General features: G+C 37.1%; 1 protein-coding gene across 8 annotated transcripts in view; it reads left to right on the plus strand.

Moving 5' to 3' along the window:
• The window catches only part of DIDO1 (death inducer-obliterator 1), an 89,919-nt gene that overhangs the window by 59,643 nt on the left and 5,311 nt on the right, over positions 1–24,965 (plus strand). For 4 of the 8 annotated variants that reach the window (XM_032766382.2, XM_075072220.1, XM_032766381.2 and 1 more), the window contains 9 exons: positions 3,060–3,525; positions 5,464–5,623; positions 6,381–6,497; positions 6,790–6,897; positions 7,551–7,686; positions 8,072–8,612; positions 9,496–9,649; positions 12,796–12,885; positions 14,411–14,606. In XM_032766382.2, the coding sequence (XP_032622273.1) occupies positions 3,060–3,525; positions 5,464–5,623; positions 6,381–6,497; positions 6,790–6,897; positions 7,551–7,686; positions 8,072–8,612; positions 9,496–9,649; positions 12,796–12,885; positions 14,411–14,606 (1,968 nt within the window). Of the gene's footprint in view, positions 1–3,059; positions 3,526–5,463; positions 5,624–6,380; positions 6,498–6,789; positions 6,898–7,550; positions 7,687–8,071; positions 8,613–9,495; positions 9,650–12,795; positions 12,886–14,410; positions 15,167–16,307; positions 18,930–24,965 lie in introns of those variants that run through there. The other 4 variants (XM_075072222.1, XM_032766383.2, XM_032766384.2 and 1 more) reach the window with 4 other exon arrangements.

Consider the following 24,965-nt stretch of genomic DNA (forward strand, 5'->3'; position numbering starts at 1 on the left):
CCAGAATAGCCTTTTCTTTTTTTTCTGCAACTGTAATATACCAGTCAGGAAGTGCTGAGTCATTCACTGTTATCACGAGTAATATAGCAGCGCTGCTCAGATTTCCCAAAAGTCTTGGCACTGAGGAGGACTCAAGGTTTCACCCAGTTTTTCAAATCCCAGATGTGTTCTGCCTCACTTTGTACTAGGGTGACCAGATAGCAAGTGTGAAAAATCGGAATGGGGGTTGGGGGTAATAGGCACCTATATAAGAAAAAGGCCCAAATATCGGGTTTGTCCCTATAAAATCGGGACATCTGGTCACCCTACTTTTACTGAGTCACAGAAACTTGCTTCTGCCCCTTTTTTACTGAAAGCAGTAAGAAAAGATATGTACTCAAAATGAGTCAGAAGTTCAATAAACCAAGAAAGAAGGTCTGAAAGTGTTTGTTAGTTTCTGCAGCCACATCAATACATGGCTCTTGGGTATATTTGCCTCTGTTCCCAAGACTCCTGACTGTTGAATGAAGTATCTGGGCTTTCTGCGTCCAGTAATTCTGAGCCTGTTTTGGCCAAACTGAAATGGTAGGAATCCCTTCTCTGACTAGTTTCTAGGCTGAATATATGTTTTGGTACCATGGAAGTGCTTAGGTACCACAAAGAAGGTACTGTGGAAACCTCTGAGATAATCTTTACTAATGAAGGAACTAAATCTTGAGAGTTAAGAGCAAGCTTATTACATTTCAATATCAATGAAGGTTCGTCATATTAGACTGTTGGGCCCTTCTCCTCACTTCCCAGTCTATGTAAGTATTAGGTATTACTATTATTTCATAGTTCCTATACATCCTGACTTTGGCTAATATTGTCCCAGTACACCAAAAAATGGGACAGCGATAGTTACAGTAAATCATTTTCAGGACAAAAAATTACTTTAGTTCACTCAATGGAGAAATTCATTCATTCCACTTGATCGCACTCAAGGTGTCAAAAGGAAGTTGTTTCATCCTGGATTGGAAATTTTCACATATTGCCCCCACAATTTTCAGAAAGGAGTCACTTGGAATGTGATTATTGACTGAGCGAGTGTAAGTAATCTGGCACCTGTGGATCTTCAAGATGCTTACATTCATGTGCCAATAGCTACTTCCAACTAGAATATTGCGACATCTGGTTTATTAGAGCATCAGTTCCCTGAGTTCCGATGAAAGTGATAACAGACCATCTAAAGAAGATGTGGACTTGTCTCTTTGTGGCTCTAGAGACAATGGAACTTTTTCAACATAGTGTCAAACAAGTCCAAAAGTCTGTCTATCTTACCCAGGAGATTACACATCTTGGAGTCCATTTCTAAAGAGATGGAAACATATTTATCCTAAGAGTCTGAACTTTGCTGCTGCTTGCTGATTCTATTGCAGTGGGTGTGGAGGGTAAAGAACAAAACATGTTGGGTCTCCTGATAACTTGTCTTGAGGGCATTCTATGGGAGAGGTCCAGGAAGTGCACCAAATCCTCTATGATAAACTTGACTTGTTCGATTAAATCTTATATTTAGAAGTCCTACTTGTTTAAAGTGTTCTGTGTCATTAGAAAGGTCCACATTATAACTAATCTAGCTACGCTTCCCCTCTCAAACTAGAAGTAAAGTCACAACTTGGTCTTCCCAGCATTCCTTCAGAAGGAAGAAATGGAATGACATTTCTGGAGTTGTTCCTGAGTAATCTCCCACATCCTCAGTCCTTCACATAATGGACTATTCGTTGTATCATAAAAGATCCAGGATGGTGGTGTAGCAATTAGAATTGTTATCTGTAAATGATGTTTCTGTATGTAATACCCCAATGTGGAACTGTCCTTACCTGCTTTTGCTGATTTTCCTGATCCTGCTGTGCTGAATCGTTCCCTAACAGGTCCAGGAATTATAGCATGAACACCCTTGTCACCATCTTATGTCCCCTAGTGGAGTTGTTGCACAGTTGAGAATTGGGGCCTTCACTTGTGTAATTTTATACCTTTTCCTGACATCAAATTGCCTGTCTAATATCTTACAGCTTTGCAGTGGCAGAGGGAGAGATCGACAATTAGAAAAACTTGAAGTTAAATAAAAACTTACTAATAACTTGTTAGAGATGTCAGATTATTTCACTTACTTTCAACTGGAGCGATTAGAATGAGAGACTGTATGAAAGCTCAGTGCAGCAAACAGTGCCTAACGCAGTCCTTAAATTATGTTTGTGTAAAGGAAAAGTAATTGATTTTTTTAAAACAATGTTTAGTTTAGTAAAAATTAAGCTTTTGGAAATGATTTGCCACTGTGAATTCGTTCTCTCAAATTTACAAAATCTAGACAATAACTACATGTACTGGAATAAGTGTTAAGTAAATTGTTATAACTTTATTATTTAATTCAGATAGTAATATGTGGTACATTGAATGTTCAAAAAGCACTGGTGAAGTTTTTTCATTGTCATGCAAGTTGAATATTAATATCTAATTGTTAATGAAACCCATGTCTGGACTGTTTGAGGGTGGTATAGCTTTTTTAATGTTTTTGTATATATTGCGATATATCATAATTTTTCTTTGAGAATCTTAAAGGAGTTTGTTTGAAATGAAGTAATCTCAATCTCCATACTCGGCGTCCTCTTTGTATGGAATATATTCTGTCCAGTATTTAAATACTCAATTTATTCCAAACCAAGCTCAGATATACCTATGCATATTTTTTTTCATATTTTAATAAAGCCAGTGATAGTTAAAGAATTGTGAGCCCGTAATAGGTTGTATGACATAAACTAAAGTTGATGCCTGTTTGAAAATTAGACTGTTTGGAGGCATTATTTCCCAGACTGTCCTTTCCGAATGAATAACTGGTTTTCATTAGTAGGATCATCTCTCCCATCTAAATGAATATCAAAAGTAATAATACAATTATCAAATCTGTTGCAGAATGAAGATACTAAGTGTAATACAATTTTTTCAAAATATTTGTAAAGCTGCGTCGGTTCACTTAGGTATTATTGTACATGGCCATTTATTTTATAGCCATATCTTTATTGTTTTTCTGTTTGTTTTAACAGCCCAGAAGGAAGAGAAAAAGAATGAGGATAAACCCATAGAACCTACTACAGCATCAAAGAAAGGAGTTGCTTCACCTTCTGCAGTCGAGAAGCAGATGTCTTCCCTGTCCAAAAACCTTGGTCCAAAGAAGTCCCCATCATTTACTAGCACTTCACTAACTAAACACCCAACTAAATATTCTGCTGCGAGCTTCAAAGGTGTAATTCCTAAGAAATCTTGGCTTTCATCAGGCAATGTTTCCTCTTCAAAACAGTCATCTCTTTCCCATGGTTCACCATCAGTTTCCAAAAAATCAGTTGTGTCTTCCAATTTGCCTGGAGGGCTTAGAAAAACACCAGTGTCTTCCACTTCAGCTACATCTGCAATCGCACAAGCAAAAGGAGCAGCTAACCCCACTCAATCACAACCCAACTCTCAAATTCGACAAAATATACGACGATCCCTCAAAGAAATTTTATGGAAAAGGTGGGAATTCAACACACTTTGTACAGTAACTCCTCACTTAACGTTGTAGATATGTTCTTAAAAAAAGTGACTTTAAGCGAAACGATGTTAAGTGAATCCAATTTCCCCATAAGAATTAATGTAAGGGAGGCGGGGGCAGTTAGGTTCCAGGAAAATGTTTTTCACCAGACAAAAAACTAATTACACACTCTCTCTCTCTCTCTCTCTCTCTCTCCATTTTAAACAATTTAATACTGTTCACAGCTATAATGATTGTGAAGCTTGGTTGAGGTGGTGAAGTTAGAGGGTGGGATATTTCCCAGGGAATGCCTTGCTGCTAAATCAGTGGTTGTCAAACTTTTGTACTGGTGACCCCTTTCACACAGCAAGCCTCTGAGTGTGACACCCCCTGCTATAAATTAAAAATACTTTTTAATATATTTAACATGATTATAAATGCTGGAGGCAAAGCAGCTCGCGACCCCTCATGTAATAGCCTTATGACCCCCCTGTGGGGTCCTGACCCCCCCCCAGTTTGAGAACCCCGGTGCTGAATGATGAACTAGCCCTTGGCTGAGCCCTCAAGGGTTAATACATTGTGGTTAATGTAGCCTCACATTCTACAAGGCAGCAAGAATGGCGGGGAAGGGAGACAGAAGGGAGCTAGCATAGCAGACAAAGACAGACACCTTGTGTATGGGAGAGAGAGAGAGATACACACTGCCCCTTTGAGTAAGCTGACCCACTCTTAAGTGCATTGTCTTTTTAAGTGTCAGGAAGTTGAGAGAGCAGCTGCTGCCCCAGGCTCTCTCTGTCTCTCTCTCTGTCCCTGTTCCCACCCTGCTCTATGGAGAAGAAAGGGTAAGGAGGGGGAGGGGGACACCCTGACATTAGTCCCCCCCTTTCCCCCGTGCATAGCAAGCAGGAGGCTCCGGGAGCAGCTCCAAGGCAGAGGGCAGGAGCAACACATGGCAGTGGAGGGAGGGACAGCTGCAATTGCTAGCCTGCTGGCAGCTGCTGCACAGGGAACTTAGGGGAGCAGGGAGCTGATGGGGCATTGCCGGTCCAGCCTGGTTCCAAGCCCCTACCAGCTGGCTGCAATAGGCTGCCTTTCCTGCAAGCAGTGGACAAACCAGGTGGCTGCCAAAGGAAGTTAGAAGGAAGCATTACAGGACTTTAAACGAGCATGTTCCCTGATTGATCAGCAACAAAACAACTGTAACCAGGATGACTTTAAGTGAGTTACTGTAAAGGCATTAACAAACTTTGAAATAAATGTTTAGACTGCACTGCTCTTTAACAGTGATAAGGAGGCAGTGACTTGTTAAAGGGCAGGGGGAAAAAACCTGAAGTATTATGATGGCAATTTTAATATAAATTTTTAAATCACAACATAGAAACTTTGATATTGCAGTTGTTACTAAGTTAAAATCTAAAGAAAATATACAGAGTACAATATGATTAATTTACTTTCCTGTTGCCAAAGGATAAAAGCCTGTGATATATAGGTTTACCCCTTCCCCTATCCCTCCCCCCCCCCCAAAAAAAATAGTAGTGATCACACCATTTAAAAACAAATCAGTTACTGACAAACAGTAAAGCACCATGTAATTTCAAACTATTGCTAATTAGTTTTAAGATTAAAAAACAAATCAGAGATGGTTACACAAACAAGTACAATGTCATCTTAACTTTTCCTCTTTAGTGGTAGGGAAACTAACTTATTGTAGTTCCCTTGAAAAGTGAAAACAAAAATACTTGTGTGGAGAATATTACCTCTAAGGCCTTGAACCTGTAAACCTTTAAGTACGTGATTAACTTCATGTGTGTGAGTAGCCTCCCTGAATTCACAATTATTTTTTTTTTGAGATTTTACTCACAATTAAAATTGCCAAACTTAATTATTATCAATGTTGTATTTAAAGGAAGTATAATAATAATTTTTTTTTTTTTGTACAGAGTCAATGATAGTGACGATCTTGTCATGACAGAGAGTGAAGTGGGCAAGATAGCACTGAATATTGAAAAGGAAATGTTTAATTTGTTTCAAGTTACTGACAACCGATATAAGAGTAAATATCGCAGTATCATGTTCAATCTTAAGGACCCAAAAAATCAGGTTTGTGTTCTTAAACGCAGGGTATATGCTAAAATATATGAAACCTCTTTGACACTTAACATTTTTAATTTCCATATGCAAAACTCTACTAGCTCTAAATTTTTGAGACTGTAGAACTTACCCGAAGTTATTCCCAAAATCATTCACATCTTGACTGAAAAGAAGTGATTTTCAAAATGTCTTTGTGTGTGACTCATTAATTCCTAGCAAGCTTGGTTACTTTGTTTTATTCAGAATACGATACTGCTTATAATGATATATTGGGCAAAGGTGGCAAGAAATTCCAACTCTATATACCTTTCTGGCATTGTGTGACGCATTGGATGACTTCAGCTAGAGTGGATCCACAAATTCACTGGAGCTGAACAGAATGATGATCCTTTTAAAACATGAATTGAACGCGTGTGAAAATGTAGACTTGAGAGCGGAGTAAGCTGAGGTCCTTTTTATTTACAAAACAGGTATAGCATAGGTAGTGGTCGTGCAAGCTTTCCTCACACCACTTTGGAAATGCAGTTCACCTTACACAGGAGGATTACTTTTAGTGATCAGAAAATAGTTCATCTGTATGTCCGTTCAATCCTTAGTATGTTTGTACTAAGCCTTTTCAATTTTGCGTACACCTAGTTAGTACCTTTTAATATGGAGTTCATAAATTAAGGAATAAAGTTCATTCTTCTGCAAGAAGAATCTCCTTTACTAGTTATCTAACTGTTGGTATTCTTCAGCATAGCAGTAAAGTAGGTTTTTGTTTCAGGGACTTTTCCATCGTGTTCTTCGTGAAGAGATTTCTTTGTCAAAGCTAGTGAGAATGAAGCCAGAAGAACTTCTCTCCAAAGAGCTGTCTGTGTGGAAAGAGAAACCAGTCAAATCAGTAAGTAATGTAATTCTGTTTATCATGTATTCACATAGGAATTGTTGATAGGTTTGTGATGTTAATAAATGACTTTCCAGAGTCACCTGCACAAAAGTTTGTTTGTTAACATTTGGTGAGAGTGAGAATTTTGGCAGACCAATACATTTTGTAGCCTTCAGTGATTATTGAAATAATAGGTAATAAGGTACAAAGTAGAGTACATTTGTAATTAACTATTTCAATTAGATAATAGGGTACAAATACATATGTGGGTTTTTGATGTTAGAGTATAATCTTATACTTTTCTTAGATAACAGAGTCAAGAACTAAATCTCATGAAAGCAAGAAGTCAGTCATAAAACAGGAAAACATACCAGATGTAAATATGGAAGATTCTCCACCAGTGTCTGACTCAGATGTAAGTATAAACAGTTGTTTAAGTGCTGAACTACTGAGGAAAATATGACAACTAGTTCTGCATACCATTCACCAAAAAAAGAGAGCGTTTCTAAATATATAAAATAACCATTTGTTTTTTACAAGGATTTGCATTTTAATTGTAGGAGTGCACCAAGCTTATTGATGGGCATACTACTGCAGACAGTCTTTAAAATCAGACACTATATATTTATCTACCTTTTGATGCTCATTTTAAAAAGATATTAATTTTTACGAGTGATCGTTGTTTCTGAAGAGTTGATCAATGCTTCCTGATAACTTTCCATATGAAAACAGAATCGATAATATCACAGTTTGGTTGCTGGGAAAACTTATGATTTGATAGGACATATTTTTGATATCAGATGGGGTCTGAGAGCAGAACAATTCTTAAAAAAGAGAGCTCTTAATTTCCTGTGATATGTCCTTACTAAAGACTGAGGGGGGAAAAAGAAACACAGGTAAAGTGATAATGTATAAAGAATGTTTTCAAAGATGCTGAGCCCAAATGACTTTTTAAGGTTTTTGATGTTAAAACAGCTTAAAATTCAAACTATGGATTCCAAAGGCTTTGATATATTTGAAATTAATGAACAACCAGTCATTTTTGTTTTTGCATTTGTTCATTTTTAGGAGCAGCAAGAATCAACCCGAGATGCACCAGAGAAAAGTAGTGCTCCCCTTCTGGATATTTTTAGCAGTATGTTAAAGGACACAACAAGTCAGCATCGAGCCCATCTTTTTGACCTGAACTGTAAAATCTGTACAGGTATACATAATCTTCAGTTTAGAGATAATGTCAATTTAGTGTTGCACATAAGAAATCTTATGTGAAAAGGGCCAGTCCAACACTCACTGAAGTCAGTGGGAAGATGTCTATTGACTTTGGTAGGCTAGGATCAAGCCCATGTTGAATAAACTGATCCTTTTTATAGTTGTGTAGAATTAATTGATATAATTATCTTTTTGTATTTAGACCATCTTAACTCTACTTAGTTATTTATTTAGTATAGGTAGTAAACTCTATTTTCTGTTTTGAGAGACAGAGAAGAATGCTTAGCTGCAGATGCTATATAAATTATTTCATTTTTCTTTCCAGCATGATTTATTATACAAGTAACAATAAATAAAACTTTTGTTTGTCTCATTTAAAGGTCAGATTTCAGCATCTGATGATGAACCAGCACCAAAGAAATCAAAATTGTCAATGACTTCTGCTAAAAAGATGGAGACACAATCAAAGCCAGAAGTAAAGCCAAAGTATGAAAGTTCTACATCAACTGCAGCGCCTGAAACAGAGGCAGTATCTGAAAACACAACAGAAATTCTTGGATCTGTAACAGAAACAGTCTCTCAGTCAGTCTTGGAAATGATGTACTTTCCTACAACACAGGGGCATAATAATGCAGAATCTACTTTGCCTGAAGAGGTCTCCATTTATCCTACTTCTTGCATTGCAGGAGTTGTCACTACAGTAACTGTATCTGGCAGGGACCCCAGAACGGCAATGAGCAGTTCATCTGGTACTGTGACCTCAGCATCGCATTCCAGCCCTGTCCCTGACAAAGTTTCCGTGGTGGAATCCAGACAGGAAATATCAAAATCTGTTTTAACAGCTCCTAAATCAATATTAACAAAACCATCATCCTCACCAGATCCAAGATGTTTGACAGTTCCACCATCACCAAATATCAAGTGTGTAAATTTTATAGTAAACCAACCTCCTGAGCCTTTGACATTACTGTTTTCTACCAATAATATGTTTTTTCTATATTAAGAAGGCAATTTAAAATTTAAAATATGTCCTTACTCAGAAAATCTTTTGATTTATCATCCCCTCATTTTTCCTCTCCAAATGGCATACTCTGCCTACATTAAAAGTAAAGGGTGTTATGAATGTCAGATAACGGGTATATAAACTTTAGTATAAATAGAGAGAATCAGTGGAGTTATCCAAATTTACATGGGTATAGCTAAAAGCAGAATTTCATCCTAAAATTAAAATATTCTTAGATTTGATTTTGGGGGGTGATTGGAAATTGTCTCACTATTTGATCAATTTAGTAAAAGGACAAGGTCACTTGCAAACAAACATACCCTATAATTTGGATGAAATACTTTTTTTTATTTTGTTTGTTTTTATTTTCATTTTTTTCCAAAGTCGGTTATAATTTATAGTCACATTCAGTTCTTTACTATGAGGATGTTTTCATACATACAGTATCATTCACTTTTTTAGGGGAAGATGCTTACATTTACTATAGAGTCTGAGATGATAATCACATTGCTAGCCTGACTCTACAAAATATGTCCCTCACTGTACCCTTCATTCCCTCTCTCAGCATATTTGCTTTTATTTTCAGTAGGTCCTTGCATTCTTTCACCAGGATTCAGTTAATTTCCAAGCATAATTTAGATAATAATTATTTGGATTCTTAGTAGAATTAGATGTTTAAATTTTCTCGGAATATCTGTTCACTTGTTTAAAATGCTTGAATAGTTGAAGTGGGAGGAGGCAGAAGAAAAAAAGGATAGTGTCATTTTTAACCCTTTTCTTTCCCCTGATTTTGTCTTGCAGCACCACAGAGGCACGGTCCCCTCAGGATGGAGATACTTCCCTCTTTCTTTCTCGTCTCAGTACCATTTGGAAAGGATTTATTAACATGCAGAGTGTGGCCAAGTTTGTCACTAAAGCATATCCTGTCTCTGGGTGTTTTGAATATCTTAGTGAGGTTAGAACAGATGTTTGTATGTATAGAATACATATATATTTTTCATTTTTTACAAGGATTCAGGTCACTTGTTATTGCTACACTGAAATTATTACAACACTAAATGGCATCACTTTACTGAAAGGAAAATCTATCTGTTTGGCTCAGTATGTCAGTGTGAAAGTTAGACTTAGGAAGCATTTTTAATGATGAATAAACTACAAAAAGTAGTTGATAGTTTACATTACAACTGTCACTGAGCATAGGGTGGGTATCTATTTGGAATAAAACACACAGACAATTCTGATACTGACTAGAGATGGTCAAATAATAATTGTCAAAATTATTAAGCAATATTTTTGAACAAGTTATTCAACAATTTACTTTTAAATTATTCACCTTGCTCTAATACTGAACTTAACATTAGAATATTGGCACTATGGGCACTCTGTGCAAAACCACTTCTGAGCTTTTTAAATACTGGTAGCAAGTATAAACATTGCTTTATATTTGAATACAAAAACAAAATACTTAATAATACTTTTAGAATAGCAATTATAATTTCAAGCAATGTGTCTTTTACCTTTTTAAAATATTTTACTGTACTGCACTGAACAAAACAAATTGTTTTCTGTTAAGGAACTAATTTTTTTTTATTATAATAATGTCCTATTACTAGGAGACCACAAAAACTGTAAAGTTAAGACTGATGTTGTCTTACACCTTCCTTCTTTTGCAGCTGTAATATCGAACAATATGGGTAGGATTTTCAAAAACACTTGGCATTGGCCTAACTGTGCTCCCACTGAAGTCAGTGAGAGTTTTACTATTGACTTCCTTGGGAACAGAGTTAGGCCAATTCTGGAAACTTTTAAAAATCCCATCCTGCATCTAGAAATTAGGCCATCAGGGCCAGATTCAGTGCTCATTGAAGTCAACGGAAAGATGCCCAGTGACTTCACTGAGCACTGGATTAAGTCTCAGCTGTGTATGTGGTTCCCACTAAAGTTGGAAAATTTCTGTTATAGATTAAGTAAGCCTATATTAAAAGTCCAGTTTTCAGTGTTGTTTTTGATCTGTCTGACTCTTGGCAGTCAGACTTTTAAATATGTAATATATGTAGGGTATCTGTTTTTCAGGGTTTAGAAATGGCATTGTGTGGGGGTTATTTTTAAGAATTCTTTAGTTTTATGTATCTGTCCAAAATCAGGGGTTTTTCCATGTTGTCTGTTTGGATACACTGCATTGAGTAATGAATATTATATAAATTACTCGTTATAATAACATATACTTCAGAATGTTCCCTAGTGTACTGTTTCAAATAGCGCTATTTTAAAGCACACTCAGTGTCTACATGGACCACTTAATGTGCAACACACTGCGCTTTAGAAATTCCCCCCCGTCCCCCATAGTCCACATCACTGCTTTGAGTAGACAAGCTGTTAGTACTCAGTAATCCTATCCAGTGTTTTTCTGGTGTTTATTTGATAAGCACTACTTTCATTTTTTAATTTATGTATAATTTCTTTTCTCTTTTGCACTGGATGCATTTTGTTGGTTATCATCACCAAAAACCTCAAATCCAAAACCCTGAATTTATGGCAATTTGTGCATATGTTCAGACAAACTGCTGTTCCACTCAAAATAGAGACTTCACATTTAAAGAAAAATATAACTTTTTGTTTTTTACAGTAATTCTTTTTGGAACAAGTTCTGTAGTTGTAAAACAAGAAGCCCATTTTAAAAACCATAAGAATTATTTAGTTATTAAAAGGCTTCAGGATCCTTAGGTTCCTCTAAGAGCTAAAAATGGCCTTGTTTTGGTTTGTCCCTGAATTGATGTTTTGAGGAATCTATGACTGTCTTAAACCACTCGTGGCATGGAAAAAGCAGCAGTTTAAAAAATGGACTTTGCATAAAACTTACTTACAGGCACAATTTAAAAAAATATATATTTTTCAGGCCAGGTTTGTAAAGTATGATCATCTGGTATTAGATTAGAACAACCACTGGTCTGATCAACTATGGCAATTTATATGGTCCTCTGAGAAGTGAGATATTGCGCTTTTTATTATTTGTAATTGAATAAAAACAAATGGTAGAGGTATATTTTATTTCTGGGAGTATGCAGATTTGAGTGACCTTCTTGTACAAAAAAGTTGCATTTGTTAATATCAGAACAGATTGGAATCTTTCTCCCTTTTTAAGGCACATTTTATGAGGGTATTTGTCATATTTTCTATCAAAATATAAATGTGGTTTTAGGGCATAACTTTATTATTTTTAGTTGTAATATGGGAGCCATGGTGGTAGTCACTTACAGTATTTGTACTGAGAAAATTTCCGGTAGCATTCTGACTGAGAGACCCTAACTAGAACACACAGGGCCGGCGCTTCCATTTAGGTGGCCTAGGCAGTCGCCTAGGGTGCCAGGATTATTGGGGGGGCGGCATTTTGCCGGGGGGGGGGGGGGGCGGCAGACGGCTCCGGTGGACCTGCTGCAGTCGTGCCTGTGGAGGGTCCCCTGGTCCCGCAGGCACTCCTGCGGACTGTCCGCTGGTCCCGCGGCTCCAGTGGACCTCCCGCAGGCACGACTGCGGCAGGTCCACCGGAGCCGCGGGACCAGCGCGCGGGGCGGCGAGATGGCCGTGCGCCTAGGGTGCTAAAAACACTAGCACTGGTCCTGAGAACACACATGGCTCGTATTCATGGGGCATAACATTCTGTTAAATTGCAAGTAAGGAGAAGAATTTGTACTACTATGCTGGGAATTAGGGTGTTAAAAAATTCACTTGTGTATAGAAAGAGGTGCTTACCTGCTCAGTGCAAAGCAAATGAGCAGATTTAGTTAATGGTGCATATGGAAGTCCTTCAACTTTCATTGTCATTCTGGACTGCCTTTTTCCTTGTAATATGCTGTCACCCTCCCAGTAATGTGCAATAATTACATTCACCTTGCAGTTAAGAAATAGGCAATCTCATATTAAAATGCACTGCATCACCTCAGTCATAAAAGGCAGGCTAAAATATTATAATGTTATAGCCTCCTGTTCCTGGAGCATAGCATCTGATAGGCTATTGGGATGGGGCATTCTGCATTGCTTTTAAACAACATATTGTGTGTTTGTGATGCTTTCTCATATTACCGTGTAATACTTCTTGTTTAGGATTTACCAGATACAATTCATATTGGTGGGAGGATCTCACCGAAGACAGTCTGGGATTATGTTGGCAAACTCAAATCTTCCCTTTCTAAGGTACTCACTTAAAATCCTATGTTTAACAGTGAAGAAGAAAACTAATTTTATAAAACATAATAATAGAATCCTAGAAATGTAGGTCTGGAAGAGACCTTAAGAAGTTTTCAAGTCCATCCCCCTCTACTGAGGGAAAACCGAATAGATGTAGACCATACCTGACAGGTGTTTGTCCACCCTGTTCTTAAAAACCTCCAGTGATGGGAATTCTACAACCTCTCTTGGAAGCCTATTCTAGCACTTAACTACACTTATAAAGTTTTTTCTAGTATCTAACCTAAATCTCCTTTGCTGCAGATTAAGCCTATTACTTCTTATCCTATCTTAAGTGGACATGGAGAATTTGATCCTCTTTATAACAGCCATTAACATATTTGAAGACAGTTATCAGGTCCCCCCATGCCCAATTGTTTTAACCTTTCCTCATTAATCAGGTGTTCTAAACCTTTTACAATTTTTGTTGCTTTTCTCTGGAGTCTCTTCAGTTTGTCCACATCTTTCCTAAAGTGTGGTGTCCAGAATTCAACACAGTACTCGAGCTAAAGCCTCAGCAGTGCTGACTAGAGCAAGATAGTTACTCCCCATGTCTTACATACGACAAGTCCTGTTAATACACGCCATAATGATATTGGCCTTTTTCGCAACTGCATTACATTGTTGACTCGTATTCAATTTGTAATCCACTATATTCCCAGATCCAGCACTACTACCACCTAGTCAGTTATTCCCTATTGCATATTCATGCATTTGATTTGTCCTTCCTAAGTGTAGTACTTTGCACTTGTCTTCATTGGCAGTTCTGATATAGTTTTAATTTGCTAAGCCTCCAATACTATCTGGGATGTTGCCCAGGAATCCAGTGGAAACATTTAAAAGTTAATATTTTTTTAATTGGATTTATTGAAGAAAAATGTAAATTTGTGTATTTTGAGCATCTTAACCATTTTGATCCTCTACAGTGTTGAATGGCTCAAATGCCTTACTACTGCTCTTCTGTGAGTAAATGAGTGAACCAAGAGAATTTAATTCTTTAGTGCTAAATATTTACTTTCAAGTTCAAAAGAGGAAAAGGGAATATGTAATGTAGGGAAGAGGCTTTACCATTAAAAACACTTTGGTGGAAATGGAAAATCCATGCCTTTCAATATTAATATCTGTCATGATGCACCACAGTAAGTGTATTCCCATCATCAGTATTGCTGGAATGCTCAGACTACTGATTTATTAAGAGGCAATATTTAGATGCAAGATAGACAAGTAATGTTTGTTTTCAAAATTGTGTAGGGCTTAAAACTAATTCTATTTTTAATTTAAAATAATAGTTTTAAGCACAGATATATTCGTTTCAATTACAGTATTGCCCTAATGTAGACAACTGGTGTTGATTATTGCCACAATTTATGGAAGATTGTTTTTCTTTTAATTAAAAGTGAAGTACTTTCCAATGTAGTAACATCCCATTTAGCACTTCATTTGCTAGTTTAGCACTAGATCAACAATTTCCCCTTGTACTTTTGTATTGTAGGAACTGTGCTTGATTCGTTTCCACCCTGCAACAGAAGAAGAGGAAGTTGCCTATATTTCTCTCTACTCCTATTTTAGCAGTCGTGGTCGCTTTGGTGTTGTAGCTAATAACAACAGACACGTGAAGGACCTCTACTTGATCCCGCTGAGTGCTAAGGACCCAATTCCATCCAAACTCTTGCCCTTTGAGGGACCAGGTAAGCACATAATTTGTGGGAGGCTAAATGGTACTCAAAACTAAATCAATTTCAAACAGTCTAACCAAGATAAATGATGTTACTGATTTTAGGTGTAATATATGCCCTCAAGTAAGTACCAATGGAAAAGTAGTTCATTATTTAAAAATAGTTGTAAAAATGAAACCTGTAATTTGAGAGTAGCAATAAGTAAACTCTTTGCCCCAAAGCTAAAATAACCTGTCATTAACACAGTCCTTTCTGCAGTAGGCTTGGCTTACCCATTATTATGAGCATAAATTTATCCATACAACTTGGTATATAGAACAATCATTATATAAAAACACCACTGCCCACACATGTCAGCCCCAAGCCAGCAGGAAATTCCAACTTTGGAAAGCACAGGAATCAAGATATCTACTCAAATGAAAGGTAACATTTGCAACAACTTCACAGCATCATCATCTCACTCTAACTATGACTTTTTTCCTGCATGCTTGTGTTCTAATGGGCATTGGAAACTCCAGCTAAATCACTAAATGTCAAAGACTGGCTTGGGTCAAAAAAAAAATAAAAAAAAATAAGCAGCCATTTTCCCACTCCATAGGATTGTAGTCTAGCTTCACAATAGGTAGTTACAAATGGGTGAAGGAAGATTACATTATCACAATCCTGATCATTCTCATATACATTTTCTTTCATTCTATTTTTGATGGGGAAGGAGGGTTGGCAGAGGGAGTAAAATTCAGCTTCAGTTTGCTCCTCTCTCTGTGTGGTAGGCCCAAGGCTGGTGCTTCAATTTAGGTGACCTAGGAGGTTGCCTAGGGCACCAGGATTTGGGGGGACGGCAATTTGGCGGCGGGGGGGATCCTTCTGCACTCCAGGTCTTTGGCGGTAATTCTGCGGCGGGTCCTTCACTCGCTCCGGGACCCGCCGCCAAAGTGCCCCGAAGACTGGGAGCGCGGAAGGACCCCCCATCACAGAATTGCCACCAACGACCAGGAGCACAGAAGGACTCCCGCTTAGGGCGCCAAAAAGCCTGGCACCGCTCCTGGATAGGCCTGATGACTGAGTGAAGAAGTAAGAATAAGGGGAGCGTGAATTCATCCTTCAGATAGCTCTTTTTATTCTGACTTGAATTTGATGTCTTCTAAAACTGAGGTTGAAGGAGGAGCATAAATTCAGTCACTAAACAAGAATTTGTTTTTGACACAAGGTAGCAGCTCAAGAGGCTAAAAGAGTGTGAGTTGAGATCCAAGCCGCAATCAGTTGTTGTTCTGGTGTTTTTACAAAATGCTTTAAAGAATGAATATCAAGGACTAGATCCTGCAGTGTGCTGAGCTCCTTTCTTGAGAAGCTGAACGACCTCAACTTCCATATGCTCATAAGATTAGGACCCAACTTAACACTAAAATGTTCTCAACAAACCTCATTAAACACACATAATGGAGTGTTTCATATTTGGGCCAGCTCTTTATACCAAGTGTAAAAAAAATATTTTGGTGCCACTCCCTTCCTGTCTCTCCCACACCATCTTAGAGAAGCCTATTCTGAAGATTCTCAGCCTTCGATAGTGGAGAAGAAAGGCTAGCTGTGTAACCATCCATTCTTGGACTACAACAAAAGGGGCAGTGTCTATTCCTACCTATCAGATACTTATATGGCCCCCATTATCATAGTATTTGAACACCTCACAATCTTTAATGTATTTATCCTCACTAGGCCTCTGTGAGGTAGAGGAAGCACTGTTATCCTTATTTTACAGCTGGGGAACTGCGTAACAGAGGTACCAAGTTATGTGCTCAAGGTCACACAGAAGGTCTTTGAATCAGGGAACTGAATCTGGGTCTCTGGAGTCCCAGGCTAGCAACCTAACCATTGGACCACTCTTCTTAACACACAAAAAAATTCCTACACTCAAAGTGCTTTCCCCTGTGGACCATGATGAACAAGAGGAATAGGACTGGCCCATCAGTCAACCCGAAGGAGCCCACAGTCCTGCTTTGTTTGACCTTTGATTTTTCCCTAGCTTTGTAAGTTTTCTTTTTCAATTAATTTTAATTAGTTTTCTCTGATCTTGAGAATCTGGTAAATGTGAATAAATCAATGCTTTTAAATCTTCTTAGTAGGAACTTGCAGAAATCACATATGACCCTTGTGTGGGCCTTCTGCACTGGAGTGAATTATACCCAAGACGAGTTCACAAATTGATTAGCCTCTAGTCGGACAAAGGTTATGGTTCTAAATTCTAAAATTAAGTCTTTCTCAAATACTAGAATTAAGGAATACCATGGATAAAATACATGGAAATTACAACCAGCTATTGAGTTTTAAAATCAACATTATTTGTATAGAACATCTGTCCCTTCACAAATCTAAAGTATTAAGAGGGGTTGGTTGGCTGAGTTTTTTGGGAGACTGGTGATGGGAGTCGGGGTTGACCAAGATTTTCAAAAGTGACTAATGATTTGAGTACCTCAGTTTAGGTTTCTGAACTAGACATTCAAGGGGCCTAATTTTAACATTGCTTTCTGAAAATCAGGCCCCTTTAAGGTCTCATGTTGGGCACTCAAATCATTAGTCACTTTTGAAAATCTGGGTCTTTTAATTTTGACATTTGAATTTTTATATGCTACATATGTCTACTGATTTTTTCCATGCCAGCAAAGGTTGGAGTGTTAGAAAAAAAAAAAAAATACTGTCTCTTGAGGAAGGGGTGTATTTTTTGTGATTTCAAATGTATGAATCTAATGTGATGCTGTTGGACTCCAGAGGGAATTGCATCTGCCGCCAGGACCTCCAGTTGGCAGTAGTGGTGAAGTAAAGGGTGAAATGAGGGATTCTTAGAATGACCCCTCTTCACCTAAAGAAATGTACTTCAAAATGGGCAAAGATAGTAACTGTAAGCAAAAGAATTCCATAGCCAATGATCCTAATGGCAAAACGCTCACTGTCCAAAAGATTGTATCTGATTCTATACCTAGGAGTGTCCAAATGGCCAGTATCAACAACTTTCAAAGGATTGGCTTTGTTTTCATAGCATACAACACATTACTGGTTAAAAGGTTTTTTACTTGTGTGTACATATATCTATCTTTTGCTCTGTATTTGCTTCGCTCTTGAAGTATATACAGTGGCATGCATTTTCTTACTAATGGATGGTTATGCCTTAATTGGAAGTAATACAACTATTTTGCAAATGCAAACTATACTATTTCAGCCATTTTCCCTCTTTTAAATAGTTCATGATAACTTCATTGGAAAAGTTTTGACTTTCCCTTTTCTGCTTTAGTGGGCCAATATGCTTTGTGGCATCAGTTTATTAAAAAAGTGTTAGGAAGGGAATTATATCAGTTTATGGCACTCACCAAGCTCTTGCTCTACTAACATCCTAACTTTTGCAGGTCAGAAAGGATTTTCTAATTGTATCTTTGAAGTATCATTGCTCTTCTACTTTGTGTAAAATTAAATCTTTTTGGGGAGTATCAGACTAAATTAATTGGCATTGCTAACAAGGTTAGTCCAACTTTTTTAGTTAATTATTTACAGGATGCTTTTAAACCTAGAATTACTGGCATCCAAACTATAGATCAGGGTGGCCAAACTTTCTGACCCTCCGAGACTTCCTTCAGAAGTTCGAGAGTAAGAGTGCATCTGCCGAGGCTTGAGGGCTTCAGCCCCGCGGGAGGCACATGATGGGGTTCAGGGCTTCAGCCCTGCTCCTGCTAAAGCCCCAAGCCCTGGCAAGTGCCTCCCACAGGGATGAAGCCCTGAGACCCACCCCTCCCGCTGCGCAGAAGCCCCTATCCCACCACCCTGCTGCAAGGTAGAGGTCCCGAACTTCCACCCTCCCCAAGTCTGATAGGTGGATAATGGGGGGGGGGGGCGTGCTCCGTGAGCAGAACTTTAATGGAAAAAGAGCGACAGTTTCACCACCCATGCTATAGAGAATCTGAAAATATTATACACTTTAGATGAAAAGAGATGTTAAGTGCAGGTTCCACTTTTAGGTCTGAAAGATGGGGAGGGCATATGGTTTAAATAAAAGACCCAATACAAGACCCTTCAACTTAGACTTCTGCCACCAGACATTCCTAGCAAGTGTGAACTGATAGTTCAGTGTTTGTTTCATAACAGTGCTTAATTGCATTAATATTTTAAAACTAAAATACAGTATAGGAATATTGAATTTATTCAGGTAAGCACTTTTTCTCTGTTCTTCTGTGTATGTGTATATGTATCAATACCACCACATAAAACATTGTAATCCACATTTTCAATTAATATCAGATGGAATTTACTGCTTTCTTTTTCTTCATAGTCAATAAAAGTATTTTATGGAAAGTGGTCATTGTCTCTTTAAATATAAATGTTTTCATAGATGTTGCATAACAGTCTCACTGTACCTTAAATTACAGTTTAACAAGAAACCAGAACATATCCTCAGAAATCTGTTAAGGAAAATACAGATATAAGTGAGCAAGCAATAAGTAGATGATGTAGTAAACATAAAACCTTTTTCTGCCACCATTTCAAAAATCCTAGCTAGAAGATATTAGAACTGTGCAAAAGAGTTCCATTATACATTTCTTTCCTGGTTGTGGTGGACTGACAAAATGAAACTGATGACGTCTAAACTAGAATTGTACCTATTGCTTCATGAAAAACTTTCACATCCATTTTCTTGCATTTAATTGGGATTTAAAAATTGAGGGGAAATGGGAAGATGTCCATTAGAGATATTCATCAAAATACTATAGTATCTGAAGTATTATCAGGTGGCAGTTCCAGGTTATTCCAGTAGGAGTTTACTGTGTTTCGCTGTATCATCCCTAAATATAGTCTGAATGGCGCTCACACACAAATTAGCACTTTTCATCTGTAGATCTCAAAGCAATTTTCCAAGGAGAGTAAGTACAATCATCCCTATTTTACAGATGGGAAAAGCACAAAGAAGATATGACTTTTCTAAGGTCACACATTGAGTTAGTGACTGAGCTGGAATAGAGCCTAGGTCTCCTGACTCCTACTCCTGCGCCCTATCTGCTGGACTGTGCTGCCACATATGCTTCCTTTCTATTACATTTTACTTCACCAGGTGCTAGGGTGACCAGATGTCCCAATTTTATAGGGACAGTCCCAATTTTTGGGTCTCTTTCTTATATAGGCTCCTATTACCCCCCCACCCGGTCCCAGTTTTTCACACTTGCTGTCTGGTCACCCTACCAGGTGCATAAATCTAAAGGAGGAAAACAAATCAATTTAAAATGATATGCCAAACACTTTGTGTTCAGTGGAAACACTTGCATTTTTTCTGCATGATTGTTCACTTTTTGGTGACTTATTCATAGATTTTTGATTCTCTTTTTTGGAAAGCGGGACATCAACTGGATCACTTAGGCCATCCTGCTGCAGTGTGGCAGGACTGATTTAATTATCCTTGAATCATCCATGAAAAAATTGGTGTCAAATTTGACCTTGAATCTGTAGTGAAGGTGATTACTCAATCTTTTTTTATTTGTGTTATTTTAGTGACAGAGGGCCCTACTCATGGACCAGGATCTCAGTGTGCTAGATGCTTATTTTATTGGTCTTTTTGAATTTATAAACACGTTTTGCTGCAACACAACACTGTTACTCCCTTTTTTATTTTTTTATTTTATTTATTTTATTTTGGTCCTCCTTAATTGATTGGGGGGCGGGAATTGTTCCTTGGCTTTGTCATATCACCCCTTTTACATACTTACGATACTGTGTCTTCCTTCAGGTTTTTTACATTTTACTGTGGACTGAATGTAGTTACTTTCTTCAGAAGTCTCACTTTAGCTGTTCCGTGTACTGTATCCAGTTTGTGGTTTTTCTTAAAATCCAGTGTCTAAAGCTGACACAGTTCTCCTGCTGAGTTCTGAGTGGAATTGAAATGACTCTTCTGATTTTTTTTTTTATATACATACTAACTCCCACAATACCATCCTGTGTAGCAATTCCATTTATTTTATTTTTGCAACTATGTTGTATTGACTTCATTATAATACTCCCCCAAACTCTTCTCTGTGCCCCTACTACTTGACCTCAGTTTTCTCCCATCCTATATGTAATTTTGTTTTTGCCCCACTAAACTTGATTCATTTTGGTTTCTTTCTTAATATAGTATATTTTAACTCTTGTCTTTTGTATTGTCTGTCAATATTAATGTATTCATACATCCATCTGCCATGTTGATAATGAAAACAGCAAATAGTAATGGAACCAGAATGGACAGCAGTGGCACTCCACTCAGTACTTTCTCCAGACCTGACACTGAAACTCCTGCTATCAGAGGATTAATAATTTCTGATTGATCGTTTTTATTCACTTCTACATCTCTGATTCAAAGTTCAATAGTTTTCCTGTGAGAATGTGACATGAAATCCTGTCAGATACCTTATTAAAGTAGATGCATTTTAATGAAAAAGCAATCTATTCTGTCCCCATAAAAAATATTGCATAAATGTTGGCATATTGATTTGATTAATTACAATAGTAAATATTTTTTTCTGAAAATATGGAAGAATACAGATTCTTCCCACACTACTTATAGTGCACTAAAATATCTGAATATCAGACTTCTGGAAAGATAAATCTTTACAACAATAGGTGTATCCTGTATGTAGAAAAAGACTCTCTCATCTCAGCAGATATATTAAAGACAGTGGAAGAAAATGACACACATATTCATCATAGAAAAAGAAGACTGTTCCATTCAGCAAGTATATTTTAACCTACTTCATCAGTGCATACTTTAAAACCGAGAACAGAACTCCAGTGGCAGTTTTGAATTATCACACGTGCTACAAGTGAGAGTTTAATTTTGAGCTTGCGGTAATGAAAGTAAGAGTAACATATCTTCGTCTATACAAATAAAAAAAAATGTATTGTAAAAGATGCAAGCATATGGGGAAATGAGCATTTAGCGTATCCTGTATTTCCATGACCACAGTTTAACAAAATCAGCAGCTGGACTTCAAACATATAGTGGGATAAAGGCTTTTTATAGATATAGACATAGATATAAAACTAATTCATCATTAAAATATACCTACTAAATTCATTTTGTTACATTAGTTTACAGCACTTTTAAAATGCCTTACCACCTGAAAACCAGTTGTTAGGGATTATTTGTAGAATGACGTCAACATTTTCAAACCTTGGTTCCTCAAATTAGACACTTCAAGTGATATTTGGACATCTACATGGAAGCTGTCTGATCTTTAGAAGTGCTTGTCACTCACAAATCCCTTTGAATTCAAGTTACTGCAAGTCCAAAGCACCTTTCAAAATCAGACCACTTCTGGATATAAGAGTAACTTTTTGCCCTGGGTGTATGAAAATTTATGTAAATGAGATGCTAGCATAGTTTTGATTACAAACTTTAAAAAAATTCCTATTTTGCTGAAATTTGGAATATATGATAATTGAAAGGCAAATATTATGTACAATTTGATATGAGCTATTGTTACATTACAATATCAAAACATAATCATGGATTAGGACAATTATCAAGCTCTAGACAGATCTGATTTATTGAGGTAAATACTTAAAATACATTTAATAAAGTTTTTCATGCTATTTTTTGACTAGAGCTGGTTGAACTATTTGTTTCAAATATTTTGTTACAATTTTTTACCCTTTTTTTTAGTTAATGAGTAGTTTGCAACAGATCTTAATTTCTGCTTCACCAAGTAGTTATAGTGGATATTTTCCATCCTGTGAGGGGTTGTTTTTTTTTTAAACAAGTAAATTATTCAGTGTTTTTTAATTTGAGCTGTAACCAGTCACTTAAGTCACAAGGCATTGCCTCTACTCCTGATTAGATAACTGAAACTTTGAAGACAAAAGAAGAGCAAACTCCTAATAAGGATTTTTGGACAAATAGAAGTTGGTGAAACTTTCAGGATTTGTCAACGTTTACATGACTACATAATGGTCATCTGAATACTTGCAAATAAGAAACTGACCTCTCAATTCACAGTGAACCAAACTCAACATTTATATCCACAAACATTCACAAATCGGGTATTTTCCTATTTCACTAGCTCTCCTTTTGAAAGATGCAGTTATAAGGGATAGTGAGATTGAATCCTTAACCAAGCACATCCCTGAATTGATCTAATAAACTTTATAATTAATTTTAAATGGTGCTAAAATGGTCTCTTGCTAAATTCCTGATACCCAGACTCATCATAACTGCTACAGCTGACTTTAAGCAGTTGAGTGCAAGATAGGTTGTTTTTGGACAGACCAAAGATTTCTAAGGTCTTTTCCCAAGAGAATGCTTTATGTTTAGTTTCTAACCTACCTGATCCCCATCCCGCCTCAATACCCATGTTATCTTTTTCCCACTAGAAAATTCAGATTCTTTGAAAGTCCCAGTGTCTTCCAGTGCAGCTTGCCTCTCTTTTCCTATGACTGATTTAAGTTTATTTTAAGGTTATCTCATTTAAAATAAAATTATGGCAGAGGGGGAAGAAAACTGGCAGTATTTGTGAAATGCTAAATTTAGGTCTGAGTATTATCCCTATGACACGGAATTCACATAAATGGAGCACAGTATTTATTACAAAAATCAGAATAAAGGAATGTTTACAATAATATAATGAGTCAAACACCATCCCCAGTTAATTTTTTTTTAATGTCTAAATTGTGAGACTTTAACTCCATATTGTACAAGCAATTGGATTTGATGTAGCTCATGCAGACTGGTATTGTGTTAGGATCCATGCTCTTACAGACGAGGTGTTACATACCATACAAGCAGCAATACTTGAGAAAACTGGGTGAGTTCATGAATCAAGGCATGTAGGTTTATGTCTGAATTTATTCTCTAAAACATTTAAATTCTAGTAGAAGAGAACACTCTCTGTTTTTCAATATACTTAAACCTATGTTGAGGACCACTTCCAGTAGCTAACCAATTCTTTTAAGCCAGGGGTAGGCAACCAATGGCACGGGTGCTGAAGGCAGCACGCGAGCTGATTTTCAGTGATACACTGCCCAGGTGCTGGCCACCAGTCCAGGGGGCTCTGCATTTGAATTTAATTTTAAATGAAGCTTCTTAAACATTTTAAAAAACGTATTTACTTCACATACAACAATAGTTTAGTGTTCTATTATAGACCTATAGAAAGAGGCCTTCTAAAAACGTTAAAATGTATTACTGGCACGCGAAACCTTAAATTAGAGTGAATACATTAAGAAATGGCACACCACTTCTGTAAGGTTGCTGACCCCTGTTTTAAGCAATCACTGTAGGGTAGCCTCAAGATTTTCGTTACAATTTTTTCTTTTTAATAAAGACCACTTTTAGTGGGCAACCAATTTGTGGAGGTTGCTTAGGTATTCACTTAAAACAGATTCACCGTACATTTACCAGTTGCCCTCAGAAGTATTCATAGTTTTTAGATTAGTGCCGTTTCCCCCACAATTGACAGCAGACTCATGATATGATTTTAAATTCTCTTGCTTTAATGTTTAAATCTTAGCAGTCATGTCCTTTGAGGAATGCTGCCTCCATACCGTTATGATAAGCATGCGAGCTTCAGTTGTTGCTGAAGGATTAATGTTTGACAAAATGGTTCGTTAGTTTGAAGCCTAGGAATATCACACAGAGTAATTTTGAAAATAATTTGAAAGCAAAATATAAAATTTTCCATGAGTGGGTGTGATATGGAGAACAGTATCAGTTAACTGAAACATGCAACATCTGTCAGTAGAAGACTTACTGGAGAATCTCATCAGTGCAAGAAAAAGAGGCAAGAGTTTGAAGAACACTGTTCCCCTGCTACATTTGAAAAACAAAATTAGAAATGTAAAACTGTAGTGCCATCATAAGAAGCTGTTCTAAATATATTAGATTACATTAGTCCTATTATACAGACAACTGTTCTGGAAAGACTGTTGGGGGTGGGGGGCTAGGCTTAAAATATAATCAAAGAGCTTTCTAGATTTTTACGCCATTATGTTACTGGTGGAAATACTTTTCAGTTTGTTACAGTACACAAACAAAAATCTGAAATGCTTGTATAGATTATATCTGTAACCAGAGGCATGTTAATATGTTTGTTCATTGCCCACCATCCTGTGTTCATTTGATTAACCTCCCCAAGTATCATTGGAAGTTGCGTGGGAGGGGAGAATGGAATTAAATAAAATAGTATGAAGCAGTCCCTATGAACACCCTTCAAAAATGTCTTTCTCTATATCCTAAAATCTTCCTGTCAGTTTAGCAAGTGCTTTCCTAATGACCTGATCTTGAAGCTTTTACTTAGGTGAGTAATCCTATTAATTAAATGAGACTACTCACCTATGTAAGAGCTGGAGCACCATGCCCTAAATGGTTAA

This window comes from Chelonoidis abingdonii, chromosome 14 (genome assembly GCF_003597395.2).
Source record: "Chelonoidis abingdonii isolate Lonesome George chromosome 14, CheloAbing_2.0, whole genome shotgun sequence".
In the NCBI taxonomy this organism is placed as follows: Eukaryota; Metazoa; Chordata; order Testudines; family Testudinidae; genus Chelonoidis; species Chelonoidis abingdonii.